Consider the following 22,725-nt stretch of genomic DNA (forward strand, 5'->3'; position numbering starts at 1 on the left):
GACTGCTCCTCAAACTGCTGGTGAGGGCTAAGTGCCCCAGCTGGCTTCAAGCCATGGGGTGTATTTCCCTGTACCCTGGCCAGTGATCCCACAGCTGACACTGCCTACCAGCTGCAGGGCTGCCAGGGTCCCCACCCCATGACCCAGTTTTTGGAAATCCTACACAAGGCAGGCAGCCCTGGCTGCAGATCCTGAGGGTGTGGCTGTCTGTCTCGCATAAGTTTTCCAAAAATCTGGCAAAAATCTCCAAAAGCTAAGAGAGCTTTAAACCAGTGGGTGGGAGGATGGGGGGGGGGGGGTGAGAAGGGTTTAAGCTGGAGGGGCCCAATGTGCATTTTGGGCTCAAGAGGCGTTCTAAGGTGGGGGGGGACAGAGGGGTGAGTTTTTCCCATAGGTGAACCTCCTCCCCCCACCCACCCCCATTTTTGAATTGCCTTGAGTCACAAGGACTTCCTGAATTATCAAAATGGGTCCCCATCTCGAAAAGTTTGAGAACTGCTATGTTAGAGGAAACACTTGTCTTGGGACTGATCCCATAATTAAAAGTATTAAACTTAACACCCCTGAGAGATGTCCTTTAAATATGTGTTTGAAAGAGATTCAAATCTTCATGTAGATTATGAGCCAATTAAACAGATGGCTTTCAGTAAATTAATACTGAATCACAATTCAGACTATTAAATCCCTGCCTGTCATGAGTAATGATATAATGTTTCTAATCTATGGAACCCAGTAGTAAAGTTAAAAGAATCAGCACTTACTTTATAATAGAACTTTTTGGCTAACGTGTGCATGAAGATTAGGTTAGCCACAGCTGCAGTTCCATACAAGAAGATGGAGACATAGAAGTGGTTGTACCAAGAAAGAGACTGCCCGAGGACAGAGACAAACACTGCCACAACAAGGACAATCACTAATGTGGAGAACCAACTTAACAGTGTGAAACCAAATGCAACGGAGAGCTCCTTCATGTAGTTAATAGCTAAGAAAGAGAAAAAAAACAGTAAATCCAAATGCAATGGGCCATTTTATTAGCTGCATTTAGGGTCTAAAATTACAACAGTGATCACCTTGATCATTAAGGAAATTAAATAAGATGCAGTGTAGATTTAAGGGTCTGCTATATAAGATTCTTTTACAGCTTCAGAGCCTAAGCCATCCAATTGATGTCCTTTTCACTACAAGACTCATTCTTATTGAACTAGTTCAGGGCATTTCCCCTGAGAGATTCACCCACAGTTAGGAAATCTGAGGAGTTTTTGCACTCAAGGATTCCAGATACATTTTTTCAGAGAGAGATGTTAGTTACTTGGGGTTTGGTTTGGCTTATTAAGTTATATGATAACATAATTATTAGTTCTGTGTTCTTGCTCCCCTCCCAATACTTGAAGAGAATTAAATGCAGGGTATTTGGGATTGGGAATGCATTTCTGGCCCCCCACCCCTCCCAGTTCAAACTCACTGAGAACCTGGGAGAGAGGAAGTCCACTTTCCCCTGCAGCATGTGACATGGGTCACTTACAGGTTTAAACTAGTAGCAGAAATGTAGCACTTTAAAGACTAACAGAATGATTCATTCAGTGATGAGCTGTAGTGGGACAGACCTACTCCATCAGATCAATTTCATTTCTAATACAGACTGACATTTATAACTACAGACGATCAAATAAATAAATAAATAAATTGCAATAAAAACTGACAAATCAAATAGGATTGAAGGAAGGGGGCAAGGGGATGTTAATTGTACTGTCTGAGGGAATTGCAAGCATCAAAGGAAGGGAAGCCATCCTGGTAATGCATGAAGTAATTCAATGTGGGCCATTCTGTTAAAGACCTGAGAGTTTGCGTCCTGGAACAAACAGAATTTAAAAACAAATTAGAGAGAGAGATTTGTGAGTTCATATTCAAATTTGACACATTAACATGTGCTATGAACAGAGACTTCAATGACCTCACACATTACAAGGACTGCTTCCCCTCCCCCACCCCGATCACAGTACAAATTCTTGCTCCCCCTCCCCAAATTCCTGACCCAGGTCACAACCCCCTCCTTGACATTAACTCCCTGCCAGATCCCACACACCCTCCTGCACCCCAATCCCTTACCAAATCCCCTGTCTACACCCAACCTCCACCCCAGATCTCGCAACTTCTCCTTTAATAATATGGAAGAGTGCGGCACTTGACCACTTACCAGTTTGCCTGAGTTCTCCCTGCCATCAAAAATTATTTCCCACCCTGGCCTAGGTAATCACGGTAGTCCCTTCTGACCTTAAAGTGTATGAATCTAGTTAGTCTACACAAATGCTTTTTAAATTTTTTGAGATGACAGAACACCAAACAACGGTATTCTTTATGTGGAACAACTATGAAAATTTTCTTGCAAAAAAACCTGTTGAAATAGTAACATATCTGCTTTTAATAACAGAAAATATATACCATCGACATATATCATAAAAAAAGTCTGACATCCGCAGCACACCTGCAAGCTGTTCACAGAATACCCATGTTCCGTGGAACATAGTTTAAGAAACACTGGTCTACATTGACAAGGTCGATTCAGTACGTTTCAGTTTTCCCCCCGCTTTTAAAAACTGTTTTACTGTTTGCTGCTGTACGCCGCCAAGTTTGTATGTAAAAAGAAACATTTTAAAGGCTCTATCCACGTTACTAAAACTGAACATTTAAATGGTAATCACTTCTGAAATAATTTCAGGTGGCTTTTTTTAAATTTTAATATATGCCACTGAAAGTTTCATGAAAACCTGGGCTGCAACATAATCTTGATAATGGGTACATGATGATACCCCTCTATCACTGTAAGCCATTTTACTCCTGAGTCACTTAATTCAGTGAGTTCCAAAGCAACTGACACAAGCCACCGTGTACATACACAATAGCCATTTTAAAGTTCACCTATGCAAGTAATTACATTATCTGTTGATAATTTCCTATCATTTTAACGACTGTTCATTTAAAATCTTACTGGGTTTTTCCTCTTCATAACAAAAAAAAAAAATCACATTGCTCTTAATTGGACTTACCCCTATATCTGGGCTGTAATATTTTTTTTCCTAGATAAAGGACAGTAACTGCAGTTATTATATAGTTCATGATGGCACCAACACGAGCAGGGTAGGCTAGCAGAAACAGCCCAAACACATCGAAGAAGACTACGCTTCCATGTTGATAGTCAAAAGATTTGGCCAACTTATCTGATGTTGCTAAGTATTTTAGCATTCCTAGAATATTGTCACCTGTTTAAGGGAAAAAAAGACAATAGGAATGTCTTTGTGTGTACAATAGGAAAACAGGAAAGACAAGTACATAGTTCTATACGTAAATAGGTATTATTAAAAAGAAATATTACTTCTTAAAATTATTCTTCTACATCACATTAGAAATGTTTTTAAGCTCTTTTGACTCTCGTCATATTTGATTGCACACAATGCAATGTACTCTTCTAAACCTGCATAATGACTTTTGACTAAAATCCTTGGGAAGCAAATACTAAGCAGTGCAATCCTATTGCTGTCAGAAATTGCCAAAACAAGGAGCATCAGCTTTACAACAAGGACAGGAGAAAAAACGCAAGTACATTCAGGCATCTTGCAACTATAGTACTCTTAGAAAAACATTTAAAAAACTGTTTGATCTCCAAGAAAGTTATTCACAGAACTCTGCTGCTGACCCAACTCGCTCAACAAAACTGAACATTAGCTATGTAATTTGCTCATAACTGCAAAAGGACAACTTATTCCTGAAAGCCTATAACATGATAAAGAACAACCCTGGAAAAGAGTTAATTCTGGCAGCCAAAGAAAAACAATACTAATTTTGTTAATACTTGTGGTGGTGTAAAAGGTGGTGTAATAGATTTTTTTTTCAAAAATCTATTAATTTCTTTTACAGGTTCTCTTAAGATTAAATTTAGTTCAGTGCATATGAAAAGGGGAAATGCTGACAGATCCAGAAAGAGAGCTCTCTTTATTCGCAGAAAAAATAAAATATGGTAGGTGGTAGCAGCAGAAACTAATCAGACATTTTGGTTCTGCTCTCATTCAGGAAAGACCACTTCTAGAGATGGTCAGTCTTCGTGCCACCCATTTAAACCTCAGTCTACCTGTGGAGAATATTAAACAAGGATGCAACGTTTTGTGGATATTTGCCTACAAGAAAATCGCCAAAGATAGATCTCTGAACAGCCCTCAGAGGGTGCTGAACTTGATCACCACTGACCTGGCCACATTTCAACCTGAAAGGGGCTCCATAAATTGTTAGAAATCACAAGCCACTGAATTTTGAAAAGTTTTATTTCTTTTGGGGTTTACTGATGTGTTAATTATGTGTCACTAACCATTAAGAAGTTCCCAATTCATAGGGGCTATGATAAGGGTTAGAGGGAAAAGGAAGCAACTTGCATTTAGCCATATTTTTAATCAAATTTTTGATAACATCTGAATACCAACCTGCTCTCTGAATTGAATCGGTTAGAATTCTGTCTGGTGTGTCATATTTTGTATGGTAAATGTAGCCATTTTCAATAAAAGCCAAGTCTATTCCTATGAAGACAGAAAAGAATTATTATTAGAGTTACCTAAAACTAATTAAACGCTTGGAAGCTTTCAGAACATTTTATAAAACCAAAAGCAGTTTTTTGTTCTACCAGTATAGCCCAATGTTCACTTTTGTTTCCTATGACTTGAACAGCTTATTACATGTAGTAAGACTATTTAACAAACAATTTTAAAACAAAACATGAGCATATTTCATTAAAGGTGTGTGACAATATTTAGTCCTTCTGTATTTTACTGCCAGGCCTGGTGTCTGTACACACAACTTCCCTCTCCTGTAGCAAGTCATGCCTACGCCTATATGCCTGATCACCTGATTCTCTGATGAAGCTTATTTCCTAGCCTCCAAGGACAGCATAAGTCCCTGGTCACTTTCTGTAGATTATATGGTGACAGGCTGTTGCCAACTAGTCAACAGCCAAATTCCAGATTTTGTGTTTTCCCAGCACCATAACTAAAAATTCAGTATGGTTCTACACAGAAAACCAACTAGAAAATGTAATCCTTAGATTGCATGATCACCACCACTTAACAGTTCTGTGTGGTCACCATGCAAGTAACTAGAGATTTTTTGGCGGGGGGATGTGGGAGCAGGCAGGGAAGAAGACAGGGTGGTAATTGGCAGTCCTGCAAAGTGTACCTGGGCTCCAAGATCAAGCAGAGTTCTTTCCTTCCCGGGAATCACCACTAACAAAAGTTCTGAAACCCAAATAATGCCTTCAGTGTACCCCTGCGCAAGTCACAGTTTGCAAACTCACAGTGGTTCCTGAATACTCCTAGTCCTGTCACTGATTTTGTATTGCTGAAACTGATCAAAATGAACAATTCTGTTGGCGCACAATGAGGAACAGAATTCCTTTCTCCAGCACAGCTGTTTTTGTTCTGCACAACTGACAGGAGAAAGGCAATAAACACTCATTTGCCATCTAATATAACAAATACATTTCCAAACACACATGGATCCACGCTAGCTACGTCAGAAGTGACTGTGCTTATGCAATCAACACTGGCTGGGTCTACAATAGAGAGTGTTGTCGACAGAAGGGGACCTCCGCTGAGGCATAACAATCTCTGGAGAGAGTACTGTCGACACAAGTGCAGTGCACACACTTCTGTCGACAGAGAGGACTTCCAGTTGCCGGGCAGTCCTCTTTGCAGAACCGCCATTCTGCTTTCTGGCATCATAGGATGGTGCAGTCTGGCAGTTCTGTCAACAGAGCAAGCTGTGTGGAGATGCAATCTGTTCACAGAGGTTCTGTCAATACTACCCTGTCAACAGTAACTTCTGTCAACAGATGCTTCTACTGTAGACATAGCCTTTGAGATCAGAAGTGTGCTTAGAACAGTTCAGAGCAGGCAGTAAAATAATTTATTTTAATCATGCCTTAAGTGTTACTCTGGAAAAAACACTTTTCTAGAGAACAATACACCTCAGGGTTCATTTAAAGCTAGACATATTAAAATACCTTAAATCCTCTTCCTCCTCCTCTGATAGAAATCTATTTTCCTTTGGCATTTGGCCAACTGAGATATCACTTTGTGCTCCAGGTCTTTTACAGTTAAACCACGCGTTGTTTAAACAGTTCCAAAAAAAGGGACTGGTGCGAATTGTTAACTAAGGCTTCAGAAGTCCTCATTCCTGACCATCTGGAGCATTGCTGACATGAAAACAGTAAAACTGAGGCCATAATAGTTTCAAATCTAAAAGAGATCCTTCATTTTACCCATTTATTCCTTACATATGTATTTCAGTTTTAATTGTTGGTTACAAGTGGAGGGGGTATTCTCCCCACTTGAATTTAAATGTTTTCAATGTAACTATGCTATAATATATATTTCATTTCCAAGAGATTTCCCTTATTTTTAATCAAGTAAATTTCCCCATGTTGTTGCCCTCTGCAATAGGCTATCTTTCTCCATCAGGTACCCTATGGTATTACCAACACTGGCTGCAAAAACTCCACTGCTAACTCATATGCCAGAAATGAGCAATACCTGGATTGCAAGGCTGACAATGGTATCAGCTTTACATAATCTTTATGAAAATAATACTATGAATAGGACATAAAACTGAGATACAGTTTATACAAGAAGGTTCAGGTGAGATATTAGTGGAAAGGTTAAGATTTACTGAATGAGTATGTCTGAATTATTTCTATACCTGAAATTGTAAATACTGACCATGTATATGTATTTCAAATGTGCTGCTTTGACATACCTGGATTGCAAGGCTGACAATGGTATCAGCTTTACATAATCTTTATGAAAATAATACTATGAATAGGACATAAAACTGAGATACAGTTTATACAAGAAGGTTCAGGTGAGATACTAGTGGAAAGGTTAAGATTTACTGAATGAGTATGTCTGAATTATTTCTATACCTGAAATTGTAAATACTGACCATGTATATGTATTTCAAATGTGCTGCTTTGGGTGTTACCCACATTAGACCTTCATGTATAACAATGAAAGGCCAGAAAGGGCTGATGACCTATTAGCTAAGACAAGGCACTGTGAATGAGCTTACGGTCTTCCTGTGGACACTCCAGATAGCCTGTGAGTAATGGATGTCACAGCCTGCAGAGATATGGGTCCCAGCCCAGTCTACCTGGTACTAGAGACAGATGGTTCCTGGTTTACAGAAGAGCTATAAAAGCAAGGGAATTACATCATTATGGTTCTCCTCTGCCTCTCCATCCAAAGAGGCACTGAAAAACACCTGAAAGAAAGAACTGAGCTTGGGGGAAGGAGGGAGGGGATTTAGCCCAAGATGGAAGGTTGTCTAGTTTGTGACTAATAATACCAGAGATCTCAAGCTGTGGGCCAGTGCAGCTGCCTTTCAAGACTTTCTGTAATCTGCCTCTGACAACATTTAGGGTGAGAAATTACTATTGGTAGCCAATTTCATTAGTGAATCAAACTAATTTGTATGTTTTGTTTTATTGGCTTAATCTCTTTGTTCTGTTATCCATTATGTTCATTTAAAATTTACCTTTTTTGTTTAGTTAATTTATTTCTTGTTTATAACATAAACCAGTTTGTTCAGTTCATACCTAGTGAGGGGGAGGTCAAGGGCTGTGCTTACCTTCCTCCATACTGAGGGAGTGGGTAAGTTTCATATAACTTTGAATCTGTACTCTATGGGATGTAGGCATTTGGGTCCTTGGGCCAGGGCCACAGACTGGGGGCAGGGGTCAAGTTACTCCCCAGCCTCACTCCTCCCACAGCCCCAGAGTCACTCCCCCACCTTGCCCAGGGTCCCTGGAATATTGTCAGCAGCCCTGGCTTGGGCAAGTCCCTTAAGTTGAATCTTCCCAGAGCTGATTTCAGCATCTGTGTGTGGTTTTGTCTGTGTGTATGCGGGAGGCCTGAGAGCCTGGCTCAGCAAGACAGGTAAAAAGGAGGCCCATGCTAGAACAAGAGACCTCCGTGGTATCTCAGCACATCAGGTGACATCTTAAAGGGAGCAACCCCTTACAGTATTAATATCAGCTATAACAACACTGGGATCAATGCTGTAAACTCTTTCATATCCAGCATTTCATCATGCGGATTTCTCAAATAACCTGCATTTTTACCTTAAGTAAATTTTAGTTACATTTTTGATAAGTGCAGTATAGTGAAAGTAAATACAAATAAATACAGCAAATGCAGTAGAAGCTTACAGTGTACATTACTACTGGTGTTGGTAAATAAAGTAGTCTGCATACATTTTTGTTTCTTAATGCATAACACTAAAGAAAAACAAGATTAGATATTGCTAGGTATACCTACCTCTGTATTATCAAGAATAGTTGAACATCCAGCAACCTCCTTGTCCCGGGGCTGCTGGATATGAAAGAGTTTACTGTACTTTAAAACCTGCTTTACTTTAACAATTTGGTACTTTTTCCAGTTTAGTTAAAATCAACAGTAGTTTGCAATATGATCCACAACTTAAAAGTCAAAGAATTTACAGCATGCTATGGCTTTAGCACTAGTGTGCTAGAAGTCAGGAGTCAGACAGAGAATGAAGACATACTGACACAGAGAACGCTTGTGACCCTGAGTATATGCATGTAGTGCGTGTGGGACACCAAAAACTAAAGTGGTTATTTTCCTAGTGGAGAAACACAACGTATTCCTCCTATAATTAAGCGACCACCAAGACAAGTTCCAGATTGGGGTTCATGGCCTAGAGCTCACACCCTAAAACTCTTACATGAGTGAACATTTGTAGGATTTGTTATAAATCTAGGTAAGGGTTAAATAATATCCCCATTGACCAGCCCTCAGATAACATACCTGGAATATTCCCAAAGTCCCTATAGATGCGGAAATCTGTTTCTGCAGGAATAATTCCACTCTGAAACACTTCCTGCGCCACCACAGAAGCAAAGGGGTGCTTGGCAGCAAAGGCATATGCTTGTACCAACCAAGGATTTTCAGGTCCTGCAATAGAGAGGAAAGGATTTACAAAAACTGGAGAATCATACGCAAGACCAAAACTAAAGGAGTGAAGGCTGCTAGACTTAAACATCTAAGTTAAGTGTATCTTGCAGGAAAGTCTGATACAAAAGGTCTACCTGATACAAAAAAGGATATTCTAAACCCACCTAACCCAAAACAAGCCAAATACTCAAAGAACTAGGCACACTCAATTACAGCAAGCCAGTCCTGAAGCTAATTATCAGCATTCACTCATAAAAGTAGACCCTAATGGAAAACTGTTTAGTTTGGAGCAGATAGAGCAGGAAAATGTCTTCTGTGTTTACAGTTTCTCTCTGAAATCAATTTCATGCTGCTTCTTATATGCTTGACCCTGTCTACACTGTAGGGTGGATCAACACTGCAGCAATCCATCCACCAGCCACTGATCGCATCTGCTGTAGATGTGATAAACCAATCTCTGAGTGCACACTTGTTGACGCTAGTACTCCACCAGGACAAGAAGAGTACCCAGTGTCAATGGGGGAGCAGCCCCATTGACCTTATTGCACGCAAAATGCCACAGAGTACGTCTACTTCAGCTACACTGTATGTGTAGTTGAAGTGGATCGATGGTGCTATGTAGTGTAGGTGAAGCCTTAATTAATACCTCAAAATACACTGCTGTGTGAGAGCACAATACTGATAGTAAAGACAGTAAGCCAGACTAGAAGTTGATGGGAAGACAGAGGAAACTGAATTTTTCCTCAAGATCATATCTATATCATGTTAAGTTTGAAAGCCATGACCTCTATAACTAAAAAAAAAATCTGACCTGTAGGGTTTTTCATGTCGGTCTTTCATCCCACCCAACCCTAGGTTGCATCCACACTACAAGATAAATCCGTATTCGTTAACAGTGATTTTGTAATTCTGGAATCTACAAGTTCAAATTTGACCATCTTCACTTCCCACTTGCTCCTCACAAAGTAGCAAGTAGCTTTTAAGTGAGGTGAAATTTGAGGGAACACAAGACAAATCAGGCTCCTGAAAGGGGTACAGTAATCTGGAGATATTGACAACCTCTGTTGTAACCAAAATTTAACAACTCCTTTAATATATACAGTCATTTATAATGTGTTTAGTCATTAAAATGACAACACAATAGCCTAGATTAACACACAACAAGGCTTCTACAGTTCCTCAGGCAGAAATCAAGTGTCAGTGCAGTAATGTAAATATTTTGATACTAGCAGATATACCTGACATTGAAGCAATTTTTTTTTAAATAAATGAAAAATGTACAGGCTGTATTCAATTATAGTATTTTTCACAAATGAAGAAAAATGAAAGCAGGAGTGAGTGTTCAGGGGTAAGGAGAGGCACAGGGTAGGTGGCTTGGGGCAGAGAGTTGGTGGGGGCTCAAGGCACAGGGTGGGAGTGAAGAAGTCAAGGTAAATCAGAGATGCAGAAGTTAGGGCAAGGGTCTGGGAGATGTGTGGGGGGGAGGTACTGCCTGCTCCCTCAGGGCAATGAGGGTGATGGAGCCACACTGGCAGCTTCTCCCAGGGGCCCAGGCTCCTGGGAGGGATGGATGGATCTGGGGCTGGTGCCTATAGGGTGCAGGGATGGGGTTCTGCAGGCTGGCCCTGGCTTCCAGCTGCCCCCACCCCCCTCACCTGTTGCCTGTGGGGGAACAGCTCTCTGGGAGAAGGCTCCCAGCCTGCTGCTGCCCCATATGACTGCAGCTTCTCCAGGGGGTCTTGGCTTGAGGTAGTGGCCACCCCATCCTGAAGCCTGTTGGAGGCAGAGTAGCTCTCTGCAGGCTGACCCCAGCCTCCAGCTGCCCCTGACTCAGCCCTGCAGTGGCTGGGCTGGCGGGTGATGCTTTGGGTCTACCCCCAGAACCCAGTGGCCCCTCCATCCTGCAGCCTGTTTGGTGGTATGCTACAGGCTCCAGGGGCTGCCCCACACCTCCAGTGCCTCCTGTAGCCTATGGGCTGTCGGGGGAGGTTGTAACCAGGCTTGGAGGCTTCCCTACTCTCCTGTAGACCATTACATGTGCAGGCTGCTGAAGTGGGGCCAAGACTCTGGGGGCTATCCACTGCCTCCAGTGGTCCCCATCTGGCCTGCAAGCTGGGTATGGGAGGCAGGGTCTGGCGGTAGCCTCATCCTCCATCAGCCCCTCTGTGGCCTGCAGGCTGCCTGGGAATGGCCAGGCTCCAGGAGCTACCGCCCTCCAGATGCCCCCCACTCCCATGGCCTGCAGGATGTCTAGAAAGAGGCCAGATTCCCATGGTTGCCCCCTCCCAGCTACCCCCATGGCCTACAGGCTGTCTGAGGGAGAGCTAGGCTCTGAGGGGCAGCACACCTTCAGTGGCCTCCTGCAGCGTGCAGGCTGTCTGAGGAGGTCCAGGTTCCAGAGGGCTGCTCCCTGCCCAACTGGCCCCCCATGTTCTGGCAGGCTCTGAGGATGGTCCCATCTCCCAATTGTTCCCGTCTCTAGTAGCCTCCCTGTGAGCTGCAGGCTGTCCAGGTATGGCCATGTCATGGGGGCTGCCCCCAGCCTCTGATGGCCCGTTCTGTAATCTGCAAGCTGCCTGAGGACTACCCCTTCTCCACATGGCCCCACGTGGTCTTCAGGCTGTCATGGGAAAGGAAGAGAGCCAGGCTCCAGGGAGCTACCCTCTCTCCAGTTTCTCCCCACTGAACTCTGCAAACCATCTGGACAAGGTGAGGCTGCCAACACTACAAATACACCCCTGCTGTCTGCAGGTTGTCTGAGGGGGGCGGGGCGCGACAGGCTGAAGAAGCTGCCCCTTCTCTAGCTGCACCCTCTCCAGCTATTCTTCTCTTGGGAGGGCCAGGCTCCAGGAGCTGCACCGGCTCTCCAGCAGCCCCAGCAGCTGTTGGGAGGGACAGCAGGCTCTGGGAGCTGCCCTGCCTCCCACAGCCCTCAGGCTATCTGGGTGGAGTGAAGTTCTGGGGGCTATCCCTGGCCTCCAGCACCCCCTCCCATGGCCTGCAGACTGTCTGGGGGCTGCTGTTCCCTCCAGCAGCCTTCTCTGCAGCCTGTAGGCTTTCCAAGGTGGTGGGGGGATCGTCACCAGGCTCTGGGTTTGGCACAGGAGAACTACTTATAGTATTTGTAGCAGGCAAGATGGTGGAACCCCCACCCTGCTGGCCTCTCTCTTGGTGCAGCAGCTGCCCCCAGCAGACACTCTCAGTATCATATACCTCCTGTCTGTGCCCTTCCCTTTTTTTCCTCCCTCCTCATTCTGCCCCCTTCCTTTCCATGTTCTGAGAAATCCTGGGATTTCAAGCATTTCCCACTTTCCAGGCTTCACTAACCCCTGACTTTGCTGTAAATTATGGTAAGAGGAAACCGCATACCAAATTTTGTGGTGGTAGCTCTTATGGTTTAAGAGACATTCTTGGAACAAATGTAGCACAGATAGACAGACACACTAAAATATATACAGATTTCTCATAGTTTAGGGCTTGGTTTTGACTTTCCTTTCCAATGTTTTGAGACATCTCCTCCTCACTACCTAACATAGTTTGGAAGACTCCTCCACTCCCACATTATTTCTCCAACACTGACAGATTTATTTTTTTGAGAAACTCTATTGAAGTTCACAGTAGAAGCAATAAATCAGCTGAAGCAGCCTCTCAGAGAGAAATCTGCAACCCAACCAGTATGCTGCAGAAATATCTGACCAGCCTATTAATTGTCCTGAAAAGCTCTGGAAAGAATCAGATCTGTGCTTCCAGCAAAACAAAGAAAATGAGCTCCTATAAGATGTCAGGAAATGCAGCAACAGGATTACCCCTTCTTCCCGGATCTGTTTTGTATCAGCGTCTTCAATACAAAATGGAACTACAGCTGCTGAAATTAAAGTTCCAGTTGTGATGCAGAGAACTTCCTGTCTGAATGATGAACTTTGCAGCACAAAACACTTACTTTTAAAGGGTAAGATGGAATTTTAAGGTACCCCAAAGTATATTTTATGACTAAAAACGTACGGTTAATAGATGAGAGCCAGGAAACCAAGATTAAAGCCAACTTTAAATTCATTATGGAAAAAGAGTAAAATAAAATTGGCATTAAGAAAACATGTTGCCTCACTCACTGTCTTCACAATGACTCAGTCTCTCTGCTTGTGCCATAGCCTTAGGGTAACAAAACAGTTCATTAGCTGTTCAATAGTTCATTATCTGTAAAGTAAAAATAATATGGGGATTCTGTGTAGTGCAAAATTTCCTTGTCGCCATCATGAGCTAGTTTCAATATTCTTTTTTAAAACAATTTCTAGTAAGAAAGCTTTTGGTTTGTTTTTTGTTCTATATAAAACACAATAACCCCATGCATAAAGCAGGAAGTGTAATGCATGATCATACCTGTTTGAAAAACAAGCTCCTTCCCTCCCACACCTGCTGCCTCCAGGTTAATAAATGCTCTGATTGACTTGGCCCAGCGGTGTTGTGTAATGAAGCCATGACTAGCCTTGACAGAAAAAGAAAAAAAAAAAAAAGAGGCTATAGGTCAAATAGCTTTAAGACAAAACCTAGAGGTTATTTTTCTTCAGAGGCATCCAGAATTTAGATTCTGATACGGGAAGAGCGTAGATGCACTGCAGGTGAGGCCAGAAGTTTACCTGAAGCGACAGAGAAGAACATGCCAATGGTGACAACTTTAAAGCATAAAAACAGAATAATCATGTTGTACTCCTGTACCATCTGTTATAGAAAAATTTTAAAAAAACTTGCAAACGTGAAGTCTGCGAGTTAAGTATTGCACCCATCTGAAAAGCAGGTATAATGCATGGAGAAGTGACTTTGTTTAAAAATGATCTTCTCACATGTGAGAGGTAGAGTTCAGAGTAGAACCCAAGACTCAAGAGTCTCGGTACTCTGAGGTGAGCAATATAAGGTGCTGCACCCAATGTGCAACATTTAAGAACCTACCCATTAAAGCAACAATACAAGCCTTCCTTTCCTCATATAGTGAAAAGCACATTAGCATCTGTAAAACCGAGATTTAGACTTGTACAATGCATGTCATACTTACACTTACAATTTCATTTGTCAATCACCTTTCATTCAGGGTTCTGATTGCACAAGTTTTATAAATCTGGAATGTTAAGTAATCTTACCTGCAAGATACTTTCTTCTGCACCATTAAAAAGGAATATAACAGCATGCTCCAAAGGATCAGTTGACTTTGCAAGAGTGTTTAGTATTTCAAGCATCACTGAGCAACTAACAGCATCATCACTGGCACCTTAGTAAGTGGAAAAGAGCAGTTAATGTGAAATTTAACATGGTTAAGACCTATACCCTCAACATGACACTTAGGTACTCAGACATATTTAAGAAGAGTACATTATCCACCTCATTTTTCAAAATACTGTTACAAGGGACACATCATTAGACTAAAACAAATGTTTTAAAAATGTATTATTCCTCAGTCATTTTATTCTTACTATACACAGTGTACAAACAAATGAAACTTCAGTGTTTCCCCTAGTATAATCAGTTTATTGTAGTTGTACAAGTCATTTGTGGCAATTGGAAAGAGGGGAGAAAAAAACATTTAAAAGCAGAAAACTACGAACTATACTCAGGGACAGATTTAATACACAATTTAAAAAAAATAGCTAAAAGTAAACTGAAAAGATTTAAAATCAAGTGTATTTCAGTATTCATGTTCTGATAGTTCCATAATAAATTGTACCTGCAGTGATATTACACGTGAACATGACGGTATGAAATTTTGTGCAGGTATGCCTTGTAAGGTATTGCTTAAAAAGTCAGAATCTTCTGAATATCATTATACTGGCAAAATATATCTAGCAACACTATATGTAAAGTTAAAAGATTCTATATTATGATTGTTACCGTAATACATTGAGACTGTGGGTAAAGCCCATAAATCAATTTTTCCAGAGACAAAAATAAATACTGGTATTAAAAGCTACCACCTCCTTAAGAGACCATTCCCCAAAAAACAAAATGTACGAATAAGAAATTCACATGGCATCATAAGAATGGTTGAAACATCACATTCACGAAAGATTGATTGTTGCCTACATGCTAGCTGGGGGTAGTCCTCAGAGAGGGAAAGAGTGCATGAGAATGTGTGACGATCTCTCTGCTCACGATATTAATGAATACCTGAAGCACACTGAACTGAGGGGAGGGGTCCTCATCTGAAAGGAGACCCAGTCTGCAGAATTTACTGTGAGACAACTCTGCTTTTTGGTTGACTTAAGTACAGTAAACTCTTTCATATCAGGGACTCTATTATCCAGAGCTCTCAAATTAGCAGCATTTTAACCATAAATAAATTTTAGTTACGTTTTAAACAAGCACAGTATAGCAAAAGTAAATACAAATAAAGACAGGAAATACAGTATAAGTTTACAATGTACAATACTATTGTTGCTGGTCAGTAAAGTACTCTGCATATAATTTTGCTTGTTTCTTAATATCTAAGCTTGTTTTTTCTTTAGTGTTATACATCGCTAGATATACCTCTCTATTATCCAGAATATCTGAATATCCAGCAACCTCCCAATCCCAGGGCTGCCAGATATGAAAGAGTTTACTGTAGTAGCAGCTTCAGTTTTAGTCTCTCTCTCACTCTCCCCCCGCTCCTTTTTTTTGTAACCAACCCAGAAATCTGTGCATCATCACTTGCAATAATTTAATCTAAACTTATTGTTTTATCTTAACCAGTGTGTCTGGATTAGTTTATGTGCGTAAACTCCATTTGGGATAACAAGATTAATGCATTATAATTTTCCTTATATGAAATGACAGATTTCCAATGACCCCGAGCTATTCAGAAGGCTACTACTGAGCCACGCAAGACACACATTTCTGGGAGGATAAGGCTGGGATGAGGCACCTGCAGAAGTTGTCCTGTATTTAATTTATGAGTGATAGGTCAGAGTGCCCATGTATTTAGTAAGGAGTCTCCATGCTGAGGGCTGTGCAAGCAAGCTGTGAGTGAATGTTCTGACAGCAATGCAATGTAAAAGGCACCCCAACCTAGAGAATTAAAAGGATACAGCTGTTCAACAGCCCAGCCTGTATCCTGGATAGTGTCACACATGCCTTAGGTTTTGAAAAATAATCTCACTTCCCAGAAGAAGTAAGAGCACCATCTGGATGCACAAAAGTACCTGGATTTCTGTCTAGGGAGCTCTAATCGTATAAAAGGAAGCTCAGTGAGAATGTAGCAAAGGCAAAGAGAGCTAAGCTGAGCAAACAACTGAATTTCCAGTAGGTGGGAATAGTGATAGACTACATGAGAACAGCTACATGCATCATCACTTGCAAGAAGCAGGCAGGAAGAAGTACACTGCCTCAGTCCAAGGATGATCTCAATTACATTTACTTATGGTTCCTTTGATGACTCAGGACTATTATCCTGGAGCCACAGATCTGACCACAGGAAGTACAGGTATTTCCCAGAAGGTCAGTTGCCTGCTGAAACAAAGTTGTTTCTTTTTCCTTTCTTCCTCTCTCTCTCTTCAGCTTCAAGGGCACCTCTCATAGTGAGCTACTGCCTGACAGAAGATTTGGCACCACAGAGGACATCAGCTGGTGGCTTGCTCCTCCCAGCTTATGATGCCCACATCAGTTGTCTTGAGATATGCTTTCCATGTGTCTTTGTAACTTTTTCTCTGATCACCACAACCATACTAAGCACATAAAAATAATTACAGCTTGATTATATACTGCTGCAAACAAAATTCAATCTGATTTTAAGAGGGGCATGGCCTCTACTTCCAACTGAAGTTTAGCTGCCACCAGGATCAAATCAATCAAACTGTTTAATGCATTTTTATAACCTGCATGAGCAGACTTTCATAATTAAAAATATAAAAGTACAGCAAACAACCTTGTTGAATTTAGATAGAGAGAGTCAATTTGAATCTGTGGAAATTAACACTGAGAAATCTGGGCCAAGTAAGAAAGAGATATAATGCAGAGGAATATGCAAAAGTACATAAAACTCAGGTGTAACTCAGGCAGAAAAATCCTTGTTTCATATCAGAGACGAAGGGTGAAATCCTGGCTCCACTAACTGCAATTGGGTCACAATTTCACCCTAAACATGTTATGCGATTTGTTGCAAGTATGAGATATTCTTCCATACCTTACAAGTGGATATAAAAGACACTGTGCATAGAAAAGATGAGAACAAATTCCCTCAACAAAAACAGTTCTGTTGCTCATGTATCACTTTGTCCACAAGCAGCAACCAAAAGTTATAACAAAATAGAAACTCCATTATGAAATAGAACTGCAATAGAAACCTTCATTATGAAAACATTTGTAGGCCAAAAGGTATACGCTTAAGAACACAAGAACAGTTATACTGGGCCAGACCAAAGATCCATCTAGCCCAGTATCCTGTCTTCTGATGGTGGCCAGTGCCAGGTACCCCAGAGGGAAGGAACAGAACAGGTAATCATCATGTGATCCACTCCTAGTTGCTCATTCCCAGCTTCTGGCAAACACATGCTAGGTTCACCATCCCTGCCCCATCATGGCTAACAGCCACTGATAGACCAATCTACCATGAATTAATCTAGCTCTTTTTTGAAACCTGTTAAAGTCCTGGCTTTCATAACAGCCTCTGCCTGGGAGTTCCTCAGTTTGACTGTGCATTGTGTCAAGAAATCCACTTCCTTTGTTCGTTCTAAATCTGCTGCTTATTCATTTCATTTGGCGATCCTTTGTTCTCCTGTTCCGAGGCAGAGTAAATAGCACTTCCGTATCTCCTTTTGCTACATTAGTCATGATTTTAGATTTCGGTCATATCCCTCCCCCTCCCTTAGTTGTTATTGCCTAAATTCCCTCTAGATAGCTGCCTAATAAGCTCTGTGCAAGCACACAAGGTGGCTGCACAGAGCGCCGCCTCTGTCTGCTGGACCTCACATGGAGCAGCAAGGATGGTGGGGGTCTTCCCACACCATGCTACTTCATGCTGGTGCCATGGGAGGGGGCAGCTCAACACCTTGGTCACTCTATATCAGCTATTTTCTGCTTGTTCAGCAGATGAATCTCTGCAAGTGTCTGTTCATGATCAAGTTGCAGTTTCCTCACTGTCTACTGAATTCTAATTTCCTCTGCTGCATTTCTGGCTACTATCAAGGATCTCAGCGAGTTGCTCTGTTCTTAAAATAAAGGTGACAAAAAGTACTGTTTGATGTCACTATTTAAGGATCGTCTTGTATTCACATGCCCTGTGGCTCCTGAAGGATTGATTTTGTAACTGATTTTGAAAAAAAATGGCTCTTCTTACTATTTTGGTTGCAGACCTACCTTAAACCTTCCAGTTGTTCTGTGCCACTACCTGTGCCACACCTTATGAAAACTAATCTCATCGAATCAAAAAAGGTCTTCTAATTCCAAGAGACTAGCCACATTCCCAAGTCAGTTTATAACTCAGATTTTACCCAAAAAGCACGCTGCTACCAATCCTAAAAGTTTATTTAAAGAAAGAAAGAACATTAAATTGTTAAAAGAATCAAATTATACGAAGTTCTTGGTGCAGGCTTGTAGCAGAGATGGATCAAATCAAATCTCTGGGATTCACTGGCTGTTATGACAGATCATAAGTAGTCCTCTGTTCAAGCTAAAGTTCAAAGCAAAGATCATCTAGAGTGAGAAGCCAGACTGAAGCCAAAGTACAGAACAACAAAACGATTTGGGCAACAAAAATGATTATGGGTATGGAACGTCTGCCATATGAGGAGAGATTAATAAGACTGGGACTTTTCACGTTGGAAAAAAGATGATTAAGGGGGGATATGATAGAGGTATATAAAATCATGACTGGTTTGGAGAAAGTAAGTAAGGAAACATTATTTACTCCTTCTCAGAACACAAGAACCAGGGGTTACCAAATGAAATTAATAGGCAACAGGTTTAAAACAAACAACAGGAAATACTGTTTCACACAACACACAGTTAACCTGTGGAACTCCTTGCCAGAGGATGTTATAACGGCCAAAACTATAGTAGAGTTTAAAAAAGAACTAGACAAATTCATGAAGGATAGGTCCATGAATGGCTATTAGCCAGGATGGGCATGGAGGGTGTTCCTAGCCTTCGCCAGAGGCTGGAAATGGGTGACAGGGAGTTGGTCACTTGATGATTTCCTGTTCTGTTCATTCCTTCTGGGGCACTTGGCATTGACCACTGTCAGAAAACAGGATAGTGGGCTTGATGGACCTGTGGTCTGACCCAGTATGGCTGTTCTTATGTTCTTAACCCCCAGGGCCCTTTTTATATCCTTGGCCATGTGGGGGCCTGCCATTGTTCTCTGTGGAAAAATACAGCTAACAAATGTAGTGTGTCATATGAGCAAATCACCTGTCCATGCACGACTTGGGCCCTTACAGGCAGCAGCTGTTGTTTCTCCACCGGTCTGAATATTTACAGAGAAGCTCACTGGAGTGTATTGCCTAGAGAGGTGGCAGAATCTTCATCCCTAGAGGTTTTCAAGTCTCAGCTTGACAAAGTCCTGGCTGGGATGACTTAGTTGGGGTTGATCCTGCTTGAAGCAGGGGGCTGGACTCAATGACCTCCTGAGGTCCCTTCCAGCCCTATGATTCTATGAGGATTGGCACCAGCAAGGCCTATGGTTAGTCAAGTACTTCTATTTACTTGACTAGTTGTTCTTTCACAATAGGCTGGCTAAGCCTCCTTTCGACATCTCCCAGAAGAAAACATTTGAAACAGAATATACAGCCAGTACTCATAAAGTCAAACGCAAAAGGTATATATACATACAGTATAAACAGAACAAGGAAATAATAAGCTGTCTGTCTATAGACACCTCACTTGGCCTACTTTATACAAGATTTGGCGCAAACACGTAACAGTGGTTAATGCACTGATCTATATAGTCCTAATTTACTGCAATAACATTGCAGGGGTATACATTTAAATTGAGGCTCTATTATAGTCTCTAAAAAGCTTCCACAAAGCTTGCAGAGATTTCAGTTCTGGCACTGTACCTTTTAATTTCTGTTTAACTTACCTAATTTTTGTGCAGTTCCTCCTTCTGAAATTAAATGCTACGGTCTTAACTGCTGTGGTGTTTTTCTTGCAACAGGTTTGTTAAATTTAATTATATTATAGTAACTATTACCAAGTGATCCAGCTATATTAACCTCTTGGATGAGATCCTGTCTCCACTTAGCAAGAATTGCCTCTTCTTTCACGGGTTCCAAGACGCAGCATTTAAGGTATCACAAAACTTTATTTTTGCATCTCATCCTGACATCACATGTACCCAGTCAATATGAGGTAGTTGAAATCACCCATTATTATTGTTTTTTTTTAATTTTAATAGCTTATCTCCCTGAGCATTTCATAGTCACTATCACCATCCTGGTCAGATGGTTGGTAATATATCCCCACTGCTATATTCTTATTATTACAGAATGGGATTACTATCCATAGATATTCTATGGTACAGTTCAGTTCCTTTAAGATTTTTATTTCTCTTGATTCTAAGCCTTCACATACAAAGCCACTCTCCTACCTTCGACTCCTCAACCTGCCCTGTCCTTCTGATATATATTGTACTCTACTATTACTGTGTCCCATTGATTATCCTCATTCCACCACATTTCTGTGATGCCTATTATATCAAGAGCCACTTTTAAAACAAGTACAAATTAAGAGAACAAGAATTCAACAAAGGTAAATAAAGGCACCTACCTGGGGTATTTGGTACAGAGTCAAAATGACAATTGGATAGCACAGCGTGCTTAGCTCCACCTCTGGGCTCCAGTTTAACCACAACGTTAGTTATGTTTGCATAGTAACTGGTAAAGCCACCTAAGAAGTCAATGCTGAAGGAGCCTGTTGGCCTTTGTACCTCTACAGAAATCTTATGTGCATCACTGCTTTGGATTTCAATCGCCTTAATCTGTTCTAAGAGGTAGTTAACTGTGAGAATTTCATTTTCTGGACTTCCGACTGTTCTGGGACCCACTGCCGTTATGTTTTCCAGATATTTCCTATAAAAGAGAAATTTAAGAATTAATAATGTAGCTTTCTTGTAACAAATACAACTTGGCCACAATTTGTACATTTTCTGATACCATTCCACTCCCTAAGCCAGGCAGAAGAGATTTAAGTTAACTAACATGTACTGCAACTGAATACTGCAAAAATTCCAAATGCTATTAAGGTCAAAGACTTGGGTACACTGCCTTTGTTCAGTGTCAAGTTGCCTATTAAAACCCCCTTTTCTGTGTGACAATATGCAATTCAACTGCTTTTATCAGACAAAATATAAATTAACTGTGAAAATCTGCACAGAAACAAGGCACACAGGGACAGCACACTGTTATTTTTTTTTTTGGTGCATATATACCACATACTTCAGATCTGAACAAACACATTCTTAGTAAAATTTACAATGAACCAAATCATAAATGTATTCTATATTTATTTAAATTTGTCAAGCACTTTCCCAAACAAATTAGAACAATTAAAATTTAAGATACGTAACACTAAGGAAAACATAACGTGAAAACAAACGTTAGCTCAATATTTATTTACCGCAAAAGTGTAACTTACTAGAATGCCAAAGGAAACCATAAATGGAGGAGCCGGGCTCCCTGCTCCATGTTTGGAGAGGATAGGGGTACTGGGTATGGGGGCTGTGCACTGCACTATTTGGGTGGGAAGGGAAGGAGATGGACTAGCTTCCTCCTGCCAGTAGTTCACCTGCCACCCATGCTCTGGAAGGAACGTTACAACACAAAATAAGCACCCTGCTGATCCTGTTCGCTGTATACCTTAGCAATGCAGATGGTCCCTGATCCCAAATTAGTTTCCCCATATACATACACACAATTTTAAAATAAGCATGAGACAGCAGAAGAAAACTCAAAGCACAGTTCCACTCTGAAAAATGGATTAAAAATATAACAATTAGATGTTTTGTTTTCTCAAAATCAAATCTGCGCAGCGTGAAAAGGTAAACTTTTGCAATTTTTAGTCCTGTTAGCTGTAGACAGCCAAGAGATGGATTCTAGGCCTTGTGTTTCATCAACAGAATTGTACAGTAGAAACTCAGAGTTACTAGCCAACCAGCCAACCGCACACCTCATTTGGAACCAGAAGCATGCAGTGATGCAAGAGAGACCCCCACAAAAAGAGGCGAATACACTGCAGTACTATGCCAAACATATACTACTAAAAGTAAAGGAAAAGCAGGGTTTTTTTTTGGCGTAGTAAGTTTCAAAGCTGTATGAAGTCAATGCTCAGCTGTAAACTTTCGAAAGAACAACCATAAGGTTTTGTTCAAAGTTACAAACAACAGCCAGTCCCATGACGTTTGTAACTCTAAAGTTCTACTGTCCAGCAGGCTATTCTCTGAAAGCACTGGGTCCGTCAAGCGTCAGCAAAGGCAGAATACGTAATGAAGTTATAATATGAAAGATCATCTAGTCTCACTCTTAAGTGTATCTCTACAACGCAATTAAACAGCTGACCCACTACCTGCCGAGGAGTGAGAAGGGGAGGTCCGCAGGGAAGAGGGCTGGGTGCTAAGATGAGGGACAGGTAAGTGGGTTCCAGGACGCCGCCCAGAGGAGCTGGCCCTGGTTACTGAGGCACTGAGAAAGAAAAGTTGAGCGGGGGGTGGGGAGGAAGGGACGCGGGCTGGGAGGGGAAGACAGGGGCACTAAGAGAGACA

General features: G+C 41.4%; 1 protein-coding gene across 1 annotated transcript in view; it reads right to left on the minus strand.

Moving 5' to 3' along the window:
• ERMP1 (endoplasmic reticulum metallopeptidase 1) overlaps window positions 1-22,725 on the minus strand; it is a 42,670-nt gene that overhangs the window by 19,471 nt on the left and 474 nt on the right. The window contains exons 2-8 of the mRNA XM_074994094.1: window positions 20,736-21,037; window positions 14,141-14,268; window positions 13,386-13,491; window positions 8,862-9,008; window positions 4,470-4,562; window positions 3,045-3,257; window positions 762-982 (exon numbers count right to left, since the gene is read on the minus strand). Of these exons, the coding sequence (XP_074850195.1) occupies window positions 762-982; window positions 3,045-3,257; window positions 4,470-4,562; window positions 8,862-9,008; window positions 13,386-13,491; window positions 14,141-14,268; window positions 20,736-21,037 (1,210 nt within the window). The remainder of the gene's footprint in view (window positions 1-761; window positions 983-3,044; window positions 3,258-4,469; window positions 4,563-8,861; window positions 9,009-13,385; window positions 13,492-14,140; window positions 14,269-20,735; window positions 21,038-22,725) is intronic.

The sequence above is a fragment of the Carettochelys insculpta genome, chromosome 5 (assembly GCF_033958435.1).
Source record: "Carettochelys insculpta isolate YL-2023 chromosome 5, ASM3395843v1, whole genome shotgun sequence".
Lineage (NCBI taxonomy): Eukaryota > Metazoa > Chordata > Testudines > Carettochelyidae > Carettochelys > Carettochelys insculpta.